General features: G+C 43.0%; 1 protein-coding gene across 1 annotated transcript; it reads left to right on the top strand.

Annotated features, from left to right (window-relative positions):
- Nucleotides 1–242: 242 nt before the first annotated feature.
- Nucleotides 243–14262, top strand: ITM2A (integral membrane protein 2A). The gene is made up of 6 exons (XM_019536272.1): nucleotides 243–386; nucleotides 3934–4065; nucleotides 5140–5328; nucleotides 7725–7835; nucleotides 8845–8995; nucleotides 13170–14262. Exons 1-6 carry the CDS (start codon nucleotides 303–305, stop codon nucleotides 13256–13258), a joined length of 756 nt encoding a protein of 251 aa, XP_019391817.1. The 5' UTR covers nucleotides 243–302; the 3' UTR covers nucleotides 13259–14262.
- Nucleotides 14263–14587: the final 325 nt, after the last annotated feature.

Raw genomic sequence — 14587 nt, 5'->3', positions numbered from 1 at the left:
TTGGATTTATGGGGTACTGTGGTGCACCTGATGCGGCCCCGCCCCCATGACCGCGGTGCCAAGCCGGGAGGCCCCGCCCCCTTGTTTGTGACGTACCCCGCACTGTACCCGTCCGCACCCCCCAACCGTCCGCGAAGGCAGTTGCACCCCCCAGCGCCCGCAACCGTTACGCAGACGCAGGCCCTGCCGGGCCGGAGCGGAACAGAAGAGAGGGGCGGGGCCCCTCTGGCCCCTCCCCTAGCTCCGCCCCCTTCCGCAACCTCCTCAGCGGCTCAGCTGGTGCGGATAGAGCTCGCGGCGCCATGGTGAAGATCGCCTTCCACTCGCCCTTCGCCCGCAAGGACGATCCCAAGAAGGAGGCTGCCGAGGCGCTGGTGGCCGACAAGGTGCGCGCCGGGCCGGGGCTGCGGTCCCTGCGCAGTGACGCGGGTCTGGGCCGCCGCCATCTTCTCCTGGCGGCTGGCGGGGGCCGAGCCCGGCGCCGCCATCCCTCCCTCCCGCACGGGCTAAAATGGCGGTGGGTCCTGCCGGGTACAGACTGCCGCCGCCTCCTTCCCGTCCCGAGGCCGCCGCCGAGGGAGGAGCAGTTCGGCCCCGGGCCTCCTGGGTCCTAGCGGCGGAGTCTGGCCGAGCCGGACCCGGCAAGGAGCGGGTTCCATTTGTGAGGCCATGCGTGGCCGGGCCGAGTGCACTCGGCTGGTTCTGGCCGAGGCTGCTGGCCCCACTCGTCTGTTTTTTAGAAATAACGTGCATCTTTAACAGAGTGATTCACAGGGCTGCGGGCTTCCCAGCTTGGCTTGCATTTGGCAAAGTAAACCTCGGTGCCTTGCCCCTGCCACGTTTCATTTTGCTTTAAATGAAATCAGTGCTTGCGATCACGACTGCTGCTTTTGAGGGTTGCAAAATGCCCTGTCGAAATGAGCTGCAGCTGTCTGCGTGCATCTATGTGCGCATTGATGTGCCCTTGCAACTGTGCATTAAGTTTAGTACTTCTAATATGAGGTACTATCTAAACGCAAAGTAGCCATTGCTAATATGCAGTAGCAAGGGTGCACTGTCTTTTTGTGCAGTAGACTTAATTCTACTGCGCATTAGCACAGTTTTTGTCATGATGCCTGAATGTGCAGTAGAACTAGTCTACTGAGCATTAAGTATCTATAGGGTGTAGGTGCTCCTCTGTCAACTAAACTCTTTCCTCAGCATTGCATTGGAATAAAGCGCTTGTTGTGGGGGGGTATTTAAAGGTATTTGCGTGTTTTACTCTTGCATGAATTCATCCCCCGCCCCCTCAATTACAGTTCATCTAGTACTGCTAACGTCCAGTTTTCCCTTTTGCTTTTGTGTTTACTATCTTGCTTGCAGAATGCAAAGGACTCTGCTGGCAGGAAGATTTGCTGAAATGGCATGTTTTAAAACAAACACGAACAAGAATTTTATACGGGACACTAGTGCTTGTGAAATACACAGGGTATCCTTGTAAGAAGAGGCAAATGGTGTCTCTCGACCTGCCTGCACAAATCAATGCAGCTGTGGTCTGGTGTGTGGGTTCCTTTCCCCCTCCCCCTTACAAATTGAAATGGCACCCTGACTACTTAAGCGAATTTAACAATAAGTATCCCCTGGCATACCAGTGTTTGATTCTGTTGTAACCTGAGAGGCAGGATGGAGCTCCAGGTATGACTTCTAGTCTAGTGACATTGCACAGACTGTGGGCGGGGGAAAGGGTGCCTCTCAACCTCTCTTTTTCTGGCCTACTTAAACGATTAGCTCTTTGGGACAGAAATTGTCTTTAGTGTATATGTAGTGCAACACAGCGGCAATTTCATTAGGGTTTTAGACCCTACCCTAATTAATTTAAAATAAGGCTATAGTGTAGCTGTAGTCTACCATAAATACTTACAGACTTGGAGAGCAGTCCTAGTTAAAACAATTGCGAAAAGCTGTTGCACAAATCTAGTGGACTCTGTGTGGAAAAACTGCAGAAAAAGTCTATGAGAAAGCAAAATGGCCTTAAAGAATCTTAATTTTAAGAGGTGCTGTGTTATCAAAAGGCCCAAGTCCACATGGACTGAATGGCCCTGTACACAAATGTGCTTAAGGCCCTCCAGGTTCTGTAACTAGGAGCACAGAAAGGGGTGGTGCTGCCAGCACCAGGACTGGCTGCCTTGGATTCCCCAGCCTGAATTAGGAGAACCCATTCATAGCCAGGTTACCTGGAGGTCACCCTCAGCAGGAGATGGAAAAGGGCTCATACTTCTGCAGAGGAGTAATATGACTCCTTACTTCTGCCACCATGACTTTTAGTCCAAATGTTAGTCAGATGAAAATTTTGCACAAGCTGGACATGGATTTGAAATAGAATTCCAGGAATGCCAGTCTTGCTGAATACTAGTGTAACAACTAGCCAGTATCAGACATTACTATGGGGGGTTGTATATTAAACAGTTTATTGGGAATTATGTGGGGTTTTCCTGTTCATATTCTTTCATGTTGCTGTACTCAGCAAAACATACACACACATATTCATACACACTTTGCATAACAGAAGTCCTAAAATAACTTGCAATCTGTAAGAAAAATATTTATCTTTCTTACTCTGACTTGCTATATGAATTCCAGCCCTTTGTGTGTGTGTGTGTGTGTGTGTGTGTGTGTGTGTGTTTGTTTATTCTCATTTAGTGTAAGGTGTCGTGTGTGTAGGGCACAGGTGTCACTCGCCTGGCATCCCTGGGTTGAATCCAGACTGTGTGGCAAGAAGCATCAGTGACCTTGAGGGTTAATGCAGACCTGGTTCACTGATGTATGTCCAACAAAGCTCTGGACCCTGGATTTTCAGTGGTGGGTTGTATCTCTGAATACCTGGCTCCTGTAAACACTCCAGGGGCCAGATCTGGTCTACAGGCTGTACATTTGACATGCCTAGTCCAAGGGGTGCTATGAGCTTTAGGTCTCCTTTTAACTGAAGTATTGGGTTTCACTTGGTTGGGTAAGGGAAAGGGTGCAGAAGTACATGGCATACATTTGTTTCACTTGCCATGTTTGTGGGGTTCTTGTGTGATGTTAGAAAGAAGTATAGAAAGAATTGGAAAACATGATTTGACTGTAAACCTTGAAAACTGGTGGTAAGAATTAGGGAATTGGTGATTGATGTGACATTTGGTGGCTTCACTTCTATTCAAGCTCATTTCTTTTTAGGGATAAACCAGGTCACCATAGTAAACAAAAAAACCCAACCAAACAAACCCTTTGAAATCAGCTTAAAAATCTAGACAGATGGAATTAAAGCTTATTTCCGGTGCTTAAAAAAACAGGTCCTGTTAATTAAGAAGTATGTTGCATATCTTGAAAGTAAGAGGGGAGGGAGTTTTACCTATTTTTGTAAGAGCTGGAAGTGGCCAGCTTTAATGTTGTTGGAGACCTTCCTGTCTGGGTATTAGTGTAGGTATAAATTAGGTAGTAGGGATGGCAGCAGCAATGTGGTGGCAACTGGGTCACAAGCACAGCAGTCACAGAGGGATCCAGCAGTGGCCCACCTCAGATTGAGTTGCATCGCTTTGGCCTGCAGCTTTTAAAATCTCGAAGACCCTGGTTTACGACTCCAAAGGATATCATTTCCTAAATCCCCCCTGCCCCCCAATCTGTAAGGAGAACCAGAATTCCAATAGATTTTTGGATTAGCTCCTGTTAGCTATAATATTTTATAATAAAGTTGTTTTCATTGCATTAATTTGACTGATCCTAATCTCTCATAACAATGGAGTCTTTCTCAGATGCCTGACGCCTACATTTTTATTCCCATCAGTTATACAGTGATACTCCTTGTTGATTTCAAGTCAAGCTTGAGCATCTTGAGTCTTAGAAGAAGAAAAAATATTATTAAATTCAAGCCAATGAAATTTTGTTGATTCTTGTTCTCCTTCCCTTTTTTTAAAGGATCCAGAAATTGCCACGCATGGAAATGAAAACTCATCTGGAAGATGCCTGTTGACACTTTTGGGTCTTGCATTCATCTTGGCAGGAGTTGTGGTTGGTGGAGCCTGCATCTACAAGTACTTCATGCCTAGGGTAACATAAGTGTTTTGTTCATTTTCTCATGTGCTGCTTTTTGATAGACGTAAGCAAAATATTCACCAGTAATAAATGTAAAACTTAAAGGGTTTCCAGTGTGATAATTGACTTTTATTTCAGTCCTTAGATGGAATTTTAGATACTGTCCTGCATATGCAGAGGGAGAGAAATTATCTGGGGGGATTTAGCATTTGCTACCCTTCCCCCCCCATAGATAGGTCTGTGAGGAAAGGGGCGGGTTGAGGAGAAAGGCCATGCAGAGTGGGGCAGGCGGATCGAGGCAGGGGCTGGAGTGAGTGGGACCCCAGCTGGGCTGGGTGGTGGAACAAGGCTCCCCCCCCCCCGGTGTGTGGGACACATGCTGGTGTGCTTTGAGCCCTCCTGCCCCAAGAGCTGCGAAACGCCATGTGCATCCTGCTGCCAGGCAGGCAGGGTGTATGGTGCCGCCCAGCAGCAGAAGACACATAGCTGTGCTGCCCTCGGGGTAGCTGAAGCAGGGAGCAAAGCGCAGCAGCAGCCGCCTCCACCCTACACACAGATTGGGGGAGGGGAAGGGGGCATGTGCCTCCCCAGGCCTCTGCTTGTTGCACTGCCCAGCTGGGCTCCCACTCCTGTTCCTGCCTATGCACTCTCCAGCTGGGGCCCAGGTCCTCCTCCTGCCTGTGCCCTGCCCCCTTCCTCACTGTGGGGGCCTTGATCTGCCCCCTCCCTCCCTCCTGCACTGTGGAGGTCGCAATCTATCCCCCACCAAGCCCAGCCACAAAGAAAGTAGATTGGAACTTTCCTGCTGTACTGGGCAGCCACGCACTGGGGCTGCGATCCTGGCTGAGTGTGTATCTGAGTGTGTGCCACCCACCCCCACTCTGCTACAGCAGCCTGCGTTGCCCTGTGTTTGGAGGGGCAGAGGAGAGGACTGAGCCCTAGTAGCACCCCTTCTACCTTCAGTGCCATCCTGTGACACTTAAACCATTAGTAGTAAAAAGAAAGGGCTGCCCTAAACTTAAGATTTTGTGTTTAAAAATAGTATACAATGACAAAATAATTGAGCTAGTACGCTCTCCTCTTTTATAGCATAAGGTGTTCCGTGGAGAAATGTGCTATGTCGAAAATGAAAATCAGGATCGTGCTGTTGAACCATACTTCCTGCCCATTGCAGAAGAAGCTGATATTAGGGAGGATGATAACATTGCAATCATTGATGTTCCAGTTCCAAAGTTTTCAGACAGTGACCCAGCGGCTATTGTTCATGACTTCGACAGGGTGAGTTAAAAAGGAACATTTTAAAGCTGTTAAGAAAGGACTGGCTTTACTGTTGACTTTCCTAGATGATTGTTTCTTAAATGGCATTGCCATGACTTTATTCTTGAGACTCATAAACTTGGCACCAAAAATTGTGCAATTCTTATTTCCTGCAATTTAAATGTTTTTGAAAATTTATCTTTTTGGCTCTGAAGAACTAAATAGTTTCTTTTATCCAAGCAAACTTAGCTGTACTACTAACATAGATGTAAACTCTACAGCTTGACATCTAGTTCTGTTACACTTAAAGAAAATTGCTTTGATTTTACTTCTCAAGGAGCAAAACAGATGAGCTCATATGGAGCTCTGTGCCACTGTAGCCAGGCAGTTTTCAACACCTGAGCTAGCCTGGATATTTCTGCACTACATTGCTATGGGCAGTGCAGACATACCTGTGATTTCAGAGCCACTTCCTGTCTAATTCTTGAATCCTTACCTAACCAGTCTTTTTTCCAGAACTTGAGTAGCTATAAGTGAAACTACCAATGCTGATCAAAATTGGATTACCAGCACAGCAAGAATGATCTCAATAAGGTCTATCCTAAGTACTCTTGAAAACCTAGCTATGCAGATTTTTGCATGAGAATAGGAGAAACAAAGCTCTCATTGAGAGGAAGTAAACTTGATTTTGTGTTATCTTGGGGAAACTCTTCCAAAGTGTTATGGAAGCAAAAATGATTTTAAAGTTGCTTTTAAAAATGTATACTAAGGGGTTTTGGGGTTTTTTTGTTTGCTTTGTTTTTTAATCCTTGGATGGTCAGTATTTCTAAAGGTAGATTTTAATTTTTGGAATGCAGTTAGGAAAACCCATACAAGTGCAAAAGTTTTTCATTAGTGCATTTGGAACACACACTTTTTTTTTGGATAAACTGTGTAGCTTTCTTTCATTCACAGTCTTGGTGCTCTTCATGTGGTATACACTTTTTCCTCTGCCTGTATATGCTATACTTGTACTGCAGCTAATCTCTTCAGTGTCTAGATTTTTGCCTTTGTGAGGCTGAATTCGCTTTAGCAGTGGGAGTCTGAAAACTTTCTTTGACAGTTCTTAAGTCACCCAGGTTTTTGAAAGCAACTTTTTTTTTTTTTCCAGAGTACTGAAACCAGTTCATGTCATCTGACTGGTAGAAGAAATAATGATATAATCCAAAGATGTTCTTATGAGCCACCACTTGGTTTCTTGTTGCAAGTGCTCTTAGTGTTTGGGAGCAACTTTCAGTCTTTCAACAAAAGTGAATTGTAGAAGTGACTTCATATAAATGTGGGACAGTTGAAAGCTTGCATCAGAGACTTATTTGTTTTTTATTTGGGACAGTATTTTTATTATCACATGATAAAACCTGTCTCTCTGCTTAGTATGACTGAATATGGCAACTTTTAAAATGGCATAATTCTGCTTAACTATTCAGTCTTTCTCTCTTTCTAATTTAACTCCACGATGTTAATGAGTACTGGCTGCTCACATGCTATTGACAAAGAGGAAGGCTATCAGAACAGTAGAGCTGTTCTCTGACTTCCTAGAGCTAATAGTTTAGTAGGCAAACAAAATTTAATCTTAATTTCTTACCTCCCCACCCTTCTGTGCTTTCCCATCACTGGTATTTAAACCAGTGGTTAGTGAAGTTCTTGTTTTCATTTTGAAGGATTTTCCCCTGTTTTTGTGGCACCAGCTTTATTCTTATCCAGTATTGAAAGTGATAACTGATACAGAAAATTGAGAAGTTGCTGCTTTTTTGATATCTGGTTTCCCTGGTTCTTAAGGATAGACATGTCATAGAACTGTACCATTAGCTAAAGGGATTGGGCACTTTGTATGGGAATCTTTGTCAGGAGTTTTATAAAGCACCACGGAAAAAGTATAATTCATATAAATAGACTAGTGTTTGTATTGAAACTGTACTGACCCTGAAGGATTCTGCTCTTTGCAGCACTGTAACTTGTGATCAAATCACTTGTACTCTGTTGGACTGTTTCTAACTGGACACGTTTTAATTAGATTTCTGTAATTACAAACATACATCTCCAAGATACCAAGACTTTCTCTGTTATTAATTGTATTCTATGTGATACGAACTACTGAAGAACAAAAACATTTATGGTCTGGTAGTCAGTTTTTCAGTTCCTCTTAGTAAGTAAGCTTTTTGTATGGACCATGGCTTATCTGCTGTAAGCTTACTTTAACTGTTAATGTTAATTCTAAAAATAGCCTTCTTCTGATGTTTCTTATTGTTCTGATCTTGGATTCCTAGACTTCCTAATGAGTCTTGTTTTTACAGAGTCTAACAGTCGATTATAATGGTCACAAACTGAGGTAGCTCTTGCTTTGTCAAAAACAGCTGTTTAATTTTTTTCCATAATAGCTTCTGACTGCTTATCTTGACTTGCAACTGGGTAACTGCTATGTGATCCCTCTGAACACATCCATTGTTATGCCACCAAGGAATCTGATGGACCTGTTTGCAAAACTGGCGGTATGTACAACTGTATTTGATATGGTTAATGTGGTGACTTCTCATTTATAGTGAAATTCAGGAGCAGTGTCTAGCATTTTTGCTATATTAAGTTCTTTCATTCCTCAAAAGTGTAGTTCTTTCTTCTTGCTGAATTGTGGTAAATCATAAAATATGTTGCACCTGTTGAATAGAGAGAGCTTCACTTTTTTTCCCCCAGGTCTGCTACTTTCATATGTGAAGTACCTGGCTTTTTATGAAATTTAAAATCTTGCAAGTAACGGCTGATCTGGCCACTATGAAGAAATTAATATTGGGTAAAACAGAATAAAGTCTAAACCTAGTTGTCATTTACTGGAATGACCAGCTGTGTCGGTTCAGTGAAAACTTAGGAAAAGAACTGTATGATGTTATATTCCCAAGTTACTGACTTCTGATTACCTGAAGTGTATATCTGAGCACACATTGTGATGCAAATGTGAAAACACCTTGTTGGCCAAAAAAGGCCCTTTCAGCTGTGCTTTTAAGGTTAAAGAAAAAATGATTTCCGCTTCCAATTCAAAATTTTAAAGGTAGGTGCTAACAATGTTTTATGCATACAGCCCTCCAATATAGGTATCTCTATATATAGAGCTACATAATAGATGTGTATGTATGCATAATATGTATTTGTACTGTATAGTTAAGATGAGATATAGAACTAACATTTAGGCTTCTGTGCTTAGGACTGTCTTTCAATTTGTCCCCTGCTAGTCTTGTTTAAAGGGGTCTAGTTACTAATTACAACTTTGCTATTGTATTGCATTAATCTGGCTATATTAACAATAAAACAGAACAACTTAAAATCGAGTTGTCAAATATTGATTTACCAAGTGATCGTTCAGAAGATCACTGTAGTTTCATAAAATATTCATTAAAGAAATTTGACTGAACTCTAATCGTAAGATTCAAGTTCAGTTAAGTTACCAAAGAAGGTTCTGGTAACAATTTTAACAGCTTTCTTGTGTTTTCTCTTTCTCTCCTTTTATAGACTGGTTCGTACTTGCCTCAGACTTACCTGGTTCGTGAAGAAATGGTGGTAACAGAAGAGATAGATAATGTATCTGACTTGGGCATCTTCATTTATCAGCTTTGTGTAGGAAAAGAGACCTTCAAACTGCAGCGCAGGGATCAGATAATGGGTAAGTGGTTTCTCCAGAGAAGGAAACCTACTTTAGCAGGAGGGTTACACTTAAGAAAGATGAAAATGTAGGTGGGTGCCAGAGTAGCCTGTTTTAGAATAATAATCCTCTCCACTTTTTTGACTCTTAGCATTCTCTTCAAATGCTGTTGAGTACAAATTTTTTTCTTCAAGTTAGTGTGTATCTGCTACAGGATACAGATGTTTCAATTATATCCCCAAAAACTCAACTGGTACTTGGTTCACTTCAGTTGTTCTGTCAGGACCAAAAAATGGATTTTGAGAACTATCAGTCCTAAATGCATGTAGTGAGAGCATTAAGACTACAACTTGGATTATTAGGCTTTATGTAAGGAGTGCAGTTCTTTGGACTCTGGGAAAACTTCAGAGTTCTTTTTGGCATCTGACATAAGTAATAAACAGTTGGGAGGAAATCATAACCAGAAAAAAAACAAACACCCTGTTTCTATTGCATTCAGGCTTTTACTATCTCATCCTAAATATTCTGGTGCAAGATTTAATAACAGCCATTACTTGAGCAAGCCAAGAGCACCGGTCTTTTTGAAAACAATTTTTTTAGTTTTTATTTTGCTTTTTGTGTCTTTAGCTAACACAAATATGTCTGTCATGTCCTAAGGAAGTTTGTAACTTTTTTGGCATTGCAGATCTTTGCAGTGTTTGATGTCTTTTTTACATTAGAATTTTAGTGTGGAGCTAAGTTGCCTCCCACTTTTTAGGAAATTATGTCGCTACTCTTAATACAAATGGCATAGAGACTTCTTGTCTGGGTGTAAGGGTCTGTAGTAACATCTTGTCTACCAAAACCTGGAGGAAGTAGATAAGATGGAGTTGCCATTCTTCTTCCTCTTTCTACTTCATGTGTACTGGAATATTTGCTTGTCCCTCTCATGTAAATGCCATCAGCCTATCAAAGTTTTGACAAATCTGGGGTTTTTCTTTGCTGTTTTGTTTAAAGCACTGGGAAAGCAGAAGCAGGTACTCAGTTTAGTCCTGAAGTTCCCGAGTGTAGGACTAATGGTTGGTGGGGAAAAGCTAACTTTAAAGCTCTTGTTAAAATGACAGGCATGCTTTTCAGTTCAGAGAGTAGTTTATAGCAGCTAAATTAACCAGTGCTGTGCTAAAGATTGCAGTCCAAATGAGCAGCGAGTGCAGGAGAGACTGCCCAGTAATGTGTTATGTTAGTAATACGCATTAGCACCAGCGGTTTCGTGTAGGGGGTGCACGTGCATCCCCTGAGAGTACTGGTGCACCTCCTGACAAGCGGGGAGTGCTGCCTAGGCAGCAGGCTGGGGGGATAGGTAGGAGCACTGGTGCCTACTCTGTGATAGGTAGGAGCACTGGCTGGGGAGCGGAGGTGCCAGGTGAAGCGCTGCTGGCACTTCTGGGAGCACTGTGGTCACTTCTGGGAGCTCTGCTCACACTTCCCGGTCGGCGTAATCAGGACCTTCTGGTCACTGACTGGCTGCTGGGGGGGGAGGGGCACATGCCCCCCCCTCCCCCCAATTCAGATGGCACCACCCTTCCCCTAGAGTTATTTATATATGGAAGTCTGTTTTTTCAGGAAATGGGTAATGCCATGTCATAGTGATGCAGGGAGTATTGCTCTACTAAAGTTTGTTTACGCCTCCCCTTTTTTTAATTTAATTTTTTTTTTTTTTAGAGTTTTAGAATGCAGACAGAAATGCCTAGAACTAAAACTCAGCATTAAAATTGTTGTTTAACAAAACATTTTTTCTTAAGTATGTAGCCAAGTGCCTCTTTCTACATCCTCTGCACAATCATGGACTCTGAAACTGTTTAAACTCAAACAAGTAAATGCAGGGCTGGGTATTAAGGGTTAAAATTTAGGCTCTCTGAGAGCATTTTGAATTGAATTCATGTCCTAGATTTGTCTGCTACAGACCCAATTTTGTTGCCTCTTGAAGTACTCCTGCAAGATGGTTCACCTGGGATAGAGGAGGATTGAGGGCATTGTTCTAGTAAATCTTAAATTAATCGGAATAAGATACAGTGCAAAAGTTCCCAATGGCTTTGTAAGCTGCTATTCTGGGGAGGAGGGGGGGGAACTAAACTATTCAAATATGCAGTTTTATAAGCTAAAACTTCAAGTAAAAATTGGTCCTTTCATCTGTTTGTCACTTGTATTTGCAGTGTTGGGGATCTCCAGGCAGCTAGCATATTTCAAAATGTTGTTTCCTCATGGAAGAAATCATGCCCTTTGTTTTTAAGTTACATAAGTTATTGGTAGTAGTAAGCTGCTGAGTCATTCTCTGTCAGATTTATCATTCTGAGAGCCCTTTAGTGCAAAACATTTGATCATAAATTAGCATGTTTCTCCTGTGCCACATATTTTAGTGCCTGCTTCCCCTCTCCCCTTCCCCACTACTTCCTGCTTAGCTGAAGGAGGAGGGGGAGGAGGAGCTGGGTTTGCAAGCTAGCTCTCTGCCCAGCCCCTTTCATTTAGCCAAACAGTTGGTGGGGGTGGCCACAGGAAAGCCTCCCAAGTCTCTCCAGTCCCTTCAGCTTCCTCTCCCTTCCCCTTCACCTTCCCCATTCCCCCTCATCCTTGCTGCTCAGCTGAACAGTGGAGGCCATGATTAAAAGCCAGAGTGGCCAGGAGCTTGGCTTACAGAGACTTTCCCCAGCCTGGCTCCCAGCCCACTGGTGTTCCCCTTGCCACCCAGCTGATCCAAGCCAGAGCAGGGTGAGGCAGGCTGCTGTCATGCAGAGCCTTGCCACCACAGTGAAATGCTCCTGCCTCACCCTGCACTGTTCTGGGTTAGCCCAGAGCAGCACAGGACAAGACAGGCTGCTGCGCCCATATGGCAGAATACCCAGAACTTTGCTATGGCAGCAGAGTACTCCCAGTCTCCCTGGACTTCTCCCGTCCAGCCTGAAGAAGTACAAAGATCAGGGCTATTCTCCCTGCAAGGGAGGCCTGGAATGGTTCCCATCACAGGAGAATGCCAGTCAGTCTATTGGCAGGATAAAGAGGAATACTTTCCCAGAGCAAGAACCCTCCTGATGCTGGCTGTGGCAGCTGCTGCTTGACAGCCTGCACCTGTCCCTGACAGAGGAGAGAACAGGTTGTCAATATATGGGCTCTCTTAAGGGCAAGAGGTGGCAACCTTTAGTGCTCCTGGCTGAAGAGATCACCTAAGAAGCTGTCCAGCTACGGTGCTGGAACATGTGTACCGTCCAATTCCCAAGCTATTTTTTCATTGGAAGAAATATCTGGGAGAAACGAACATCTGTATGCAGCCTAAGTGTTTTAACAGAGTCAGAAAGCTTATGAAGAACCAGGTTCTGTTACTTGCAGATCTTGTTTGTTCCATTAGGAAAGGAATAAGCCTCCTCTTTGTTTTGGTACCAATGCATGAAATGGCTGAGCACTAAAAATAGCTTTCTGCACCCATTCAGAATATTCTGAACAGTAGAGTGGGGCAGATCTGAACATACCTATAAAAGGGCTTGGAAACCTCCATTGGGAAGTCTGTGGCTTAGATGGGTTTATGGCATAGCCTTGAGTAGTTTATTTTGGTGTTAGTTAGTCAGATAGTAAACGGTAAGAAGATACTGGAGAAAAATGGGGAAATTATTAAATATGAGAATAAACTGTAAATTTAAGGAACCTGTTGTAGTTACTTACTAGAAAGTTAATACACCTCTAAGAGATAGGTGCAGGCTTTTTTAAATTAGTCATAAGGCTGTGTACAAATGTATGGACAAGTGACTGTGATGGAACTAATAGAGGGTGTTTATCTTGCTGTAGCTTGTCATGCCACTGCTATCTCATTAAAAAGGTTGAAAACCCCTGTCTTATAAATGTACCCCCCGGCAGGCAGACGGGGTGGGGGGGCGTGACTGCATGTGGAGTGGCAGCCACTGCATGAATGTTCCCCCCTCCCCCCACATCTGGCCAGGTGCTGTCTGTGCGCTCCCCCAGCCCCGCTCCATCCCTGCTTCTGGGCAGCGGTGGCATGGGGCAGTGAGTAGCTGCATTCCATCCCAGCCCCCTAGGCCCTTTCCAGGTACCCCCGGGGGTACGCACGCCCCCACTTAACAATCCCTGTCCTAAGAAAAAAGCAACTTGCCACCAGCTGTTGTTTATTTATTCAGTTTTTACCTAGATTTTTGTCTTGTCTTCCATGCAGGTTTCCAGAAGCGCTCTGCTGAGAACTGTCATGCAATCAGACACTTCGAAAATTCTTTTGTCATTGAAACTAAGATCTGTCAACAGTGAATGGCACTGAATAGAAAGTAACTATTTCACATCTTCATTTGGAAGTCTGAGCTATACAGCCTGACTTCTCAATTAAAATGTGCAGTGATAATCAAAAGCCTTATGCATTTTCTGTGTATTGCTTGTGTTTATAAAACAAATTCACCGTTTCAGCTTTCTTTGATCCTTGGTATAACAGCATATATTTAGTTTTTCATGTAAAAACAGGAATTTGAGTAAATTTAAAAGAAAAAGATCATTTCATTCATTGGATGCATCAGATTTTAGAATAATCTGGAATGGCAAAAAAAAAAAAAAAGGCAACTAATTCCTTGGCCAGAACCAACTCTGTCCACCTTTTTATTTTCACAGAATGATTAAATTTAATGTATTAATCTGTGGTTTGCACATTTTTGTGTAGTTCTTTAGAATAGCTCTGCACTCAGTGTTTTGGTAGAAAACCTTATAAGTTTTTCTGTTTAAAGGTTTATTAAATTCCATGTGTGAAGCATGTAAAATTAACCTCAGTGATCATAAACCTCTAACTTGCTTTCTTCATTTTGTGCAATTACTGTATTGAACTTGTATGTATATTTGGAACCTTCCCAAACTTATGTTTCTAAATCTTTATCCTTTTTTTTGTTTGTTTGTTTTGCTTTTGTTTTTCTGTGGTATTTAGTTAGATTTAAGATGCAGTTACACTTCACTGTTTTGTCAGTATTTTGGTTCTGAGTTGCTTTATCTTGTAATTTCCTATTTCATGAAATCTCTTCTGGTATGGCCCAATTGTGAATGTGACTAGCTGTAAATTTCAACTACTTTGGCTTGTACACAAACTTTTTAGATCAGAACTTTTTATGAGCAAGTAGCATTACTACTGCAGTCAGTATTGTTTTCTTTTGAGAACTGCAGTATGAAGAAGGTAGAGAGTTGCTAGTGTGCTACATATTATAAACTTGAGTTTGTTTTAATAAGGGACTTTATATTGGCATAAATCCTGCAACCCTATAATAAATGTTTCTCTAGATCTGTGGTGTTTTTGTCTCTAATTTGACTCTTATGGGGGGGTTGGGAGACTTAAACTATCCAGGAGGGGGTCTAAGTGGGCATCACCTAACATGTCTCTGAAAAAGCAGCAACGAGGGTTACAGTCTTTGGGCCATGGATTTCTGTCTGTCTTGATCTATCCCTGTTCCTAACCAGCCAGTTCCTAACCAGTACTACTAAAGAATGTTTAAGTTCATCTTGCAAGTATAGGTTTCCTGGGAGCTTTCTAAAAGTTCCACGTCCTTTTGGAGGGGATGGGGGAAGGAGTCTCCCAAACCTCTCGTGGATTTTTGCCTTCGGGAC

The sequence above is a fragment of the Crocodylus porosus genome, unplaced genomic scaffold (genome assembly GCF_001723895.1).
Source record: "Crocodylus porosus isolate Cpor-Errol unplaced genomic scaffold, CroPor_comp1, whole genome shotgun sequence".
Lineage (NCBI taxonomy): Eukaryota > Metazoa > Chordata > Crocodylia > Crocodylidae > Crocodylus > Crocodylus porosus.
Note: the sequence above shows the minus strand (reverse complement) of the source record. Positions and strands in the feature narration are given on the sequence as shown.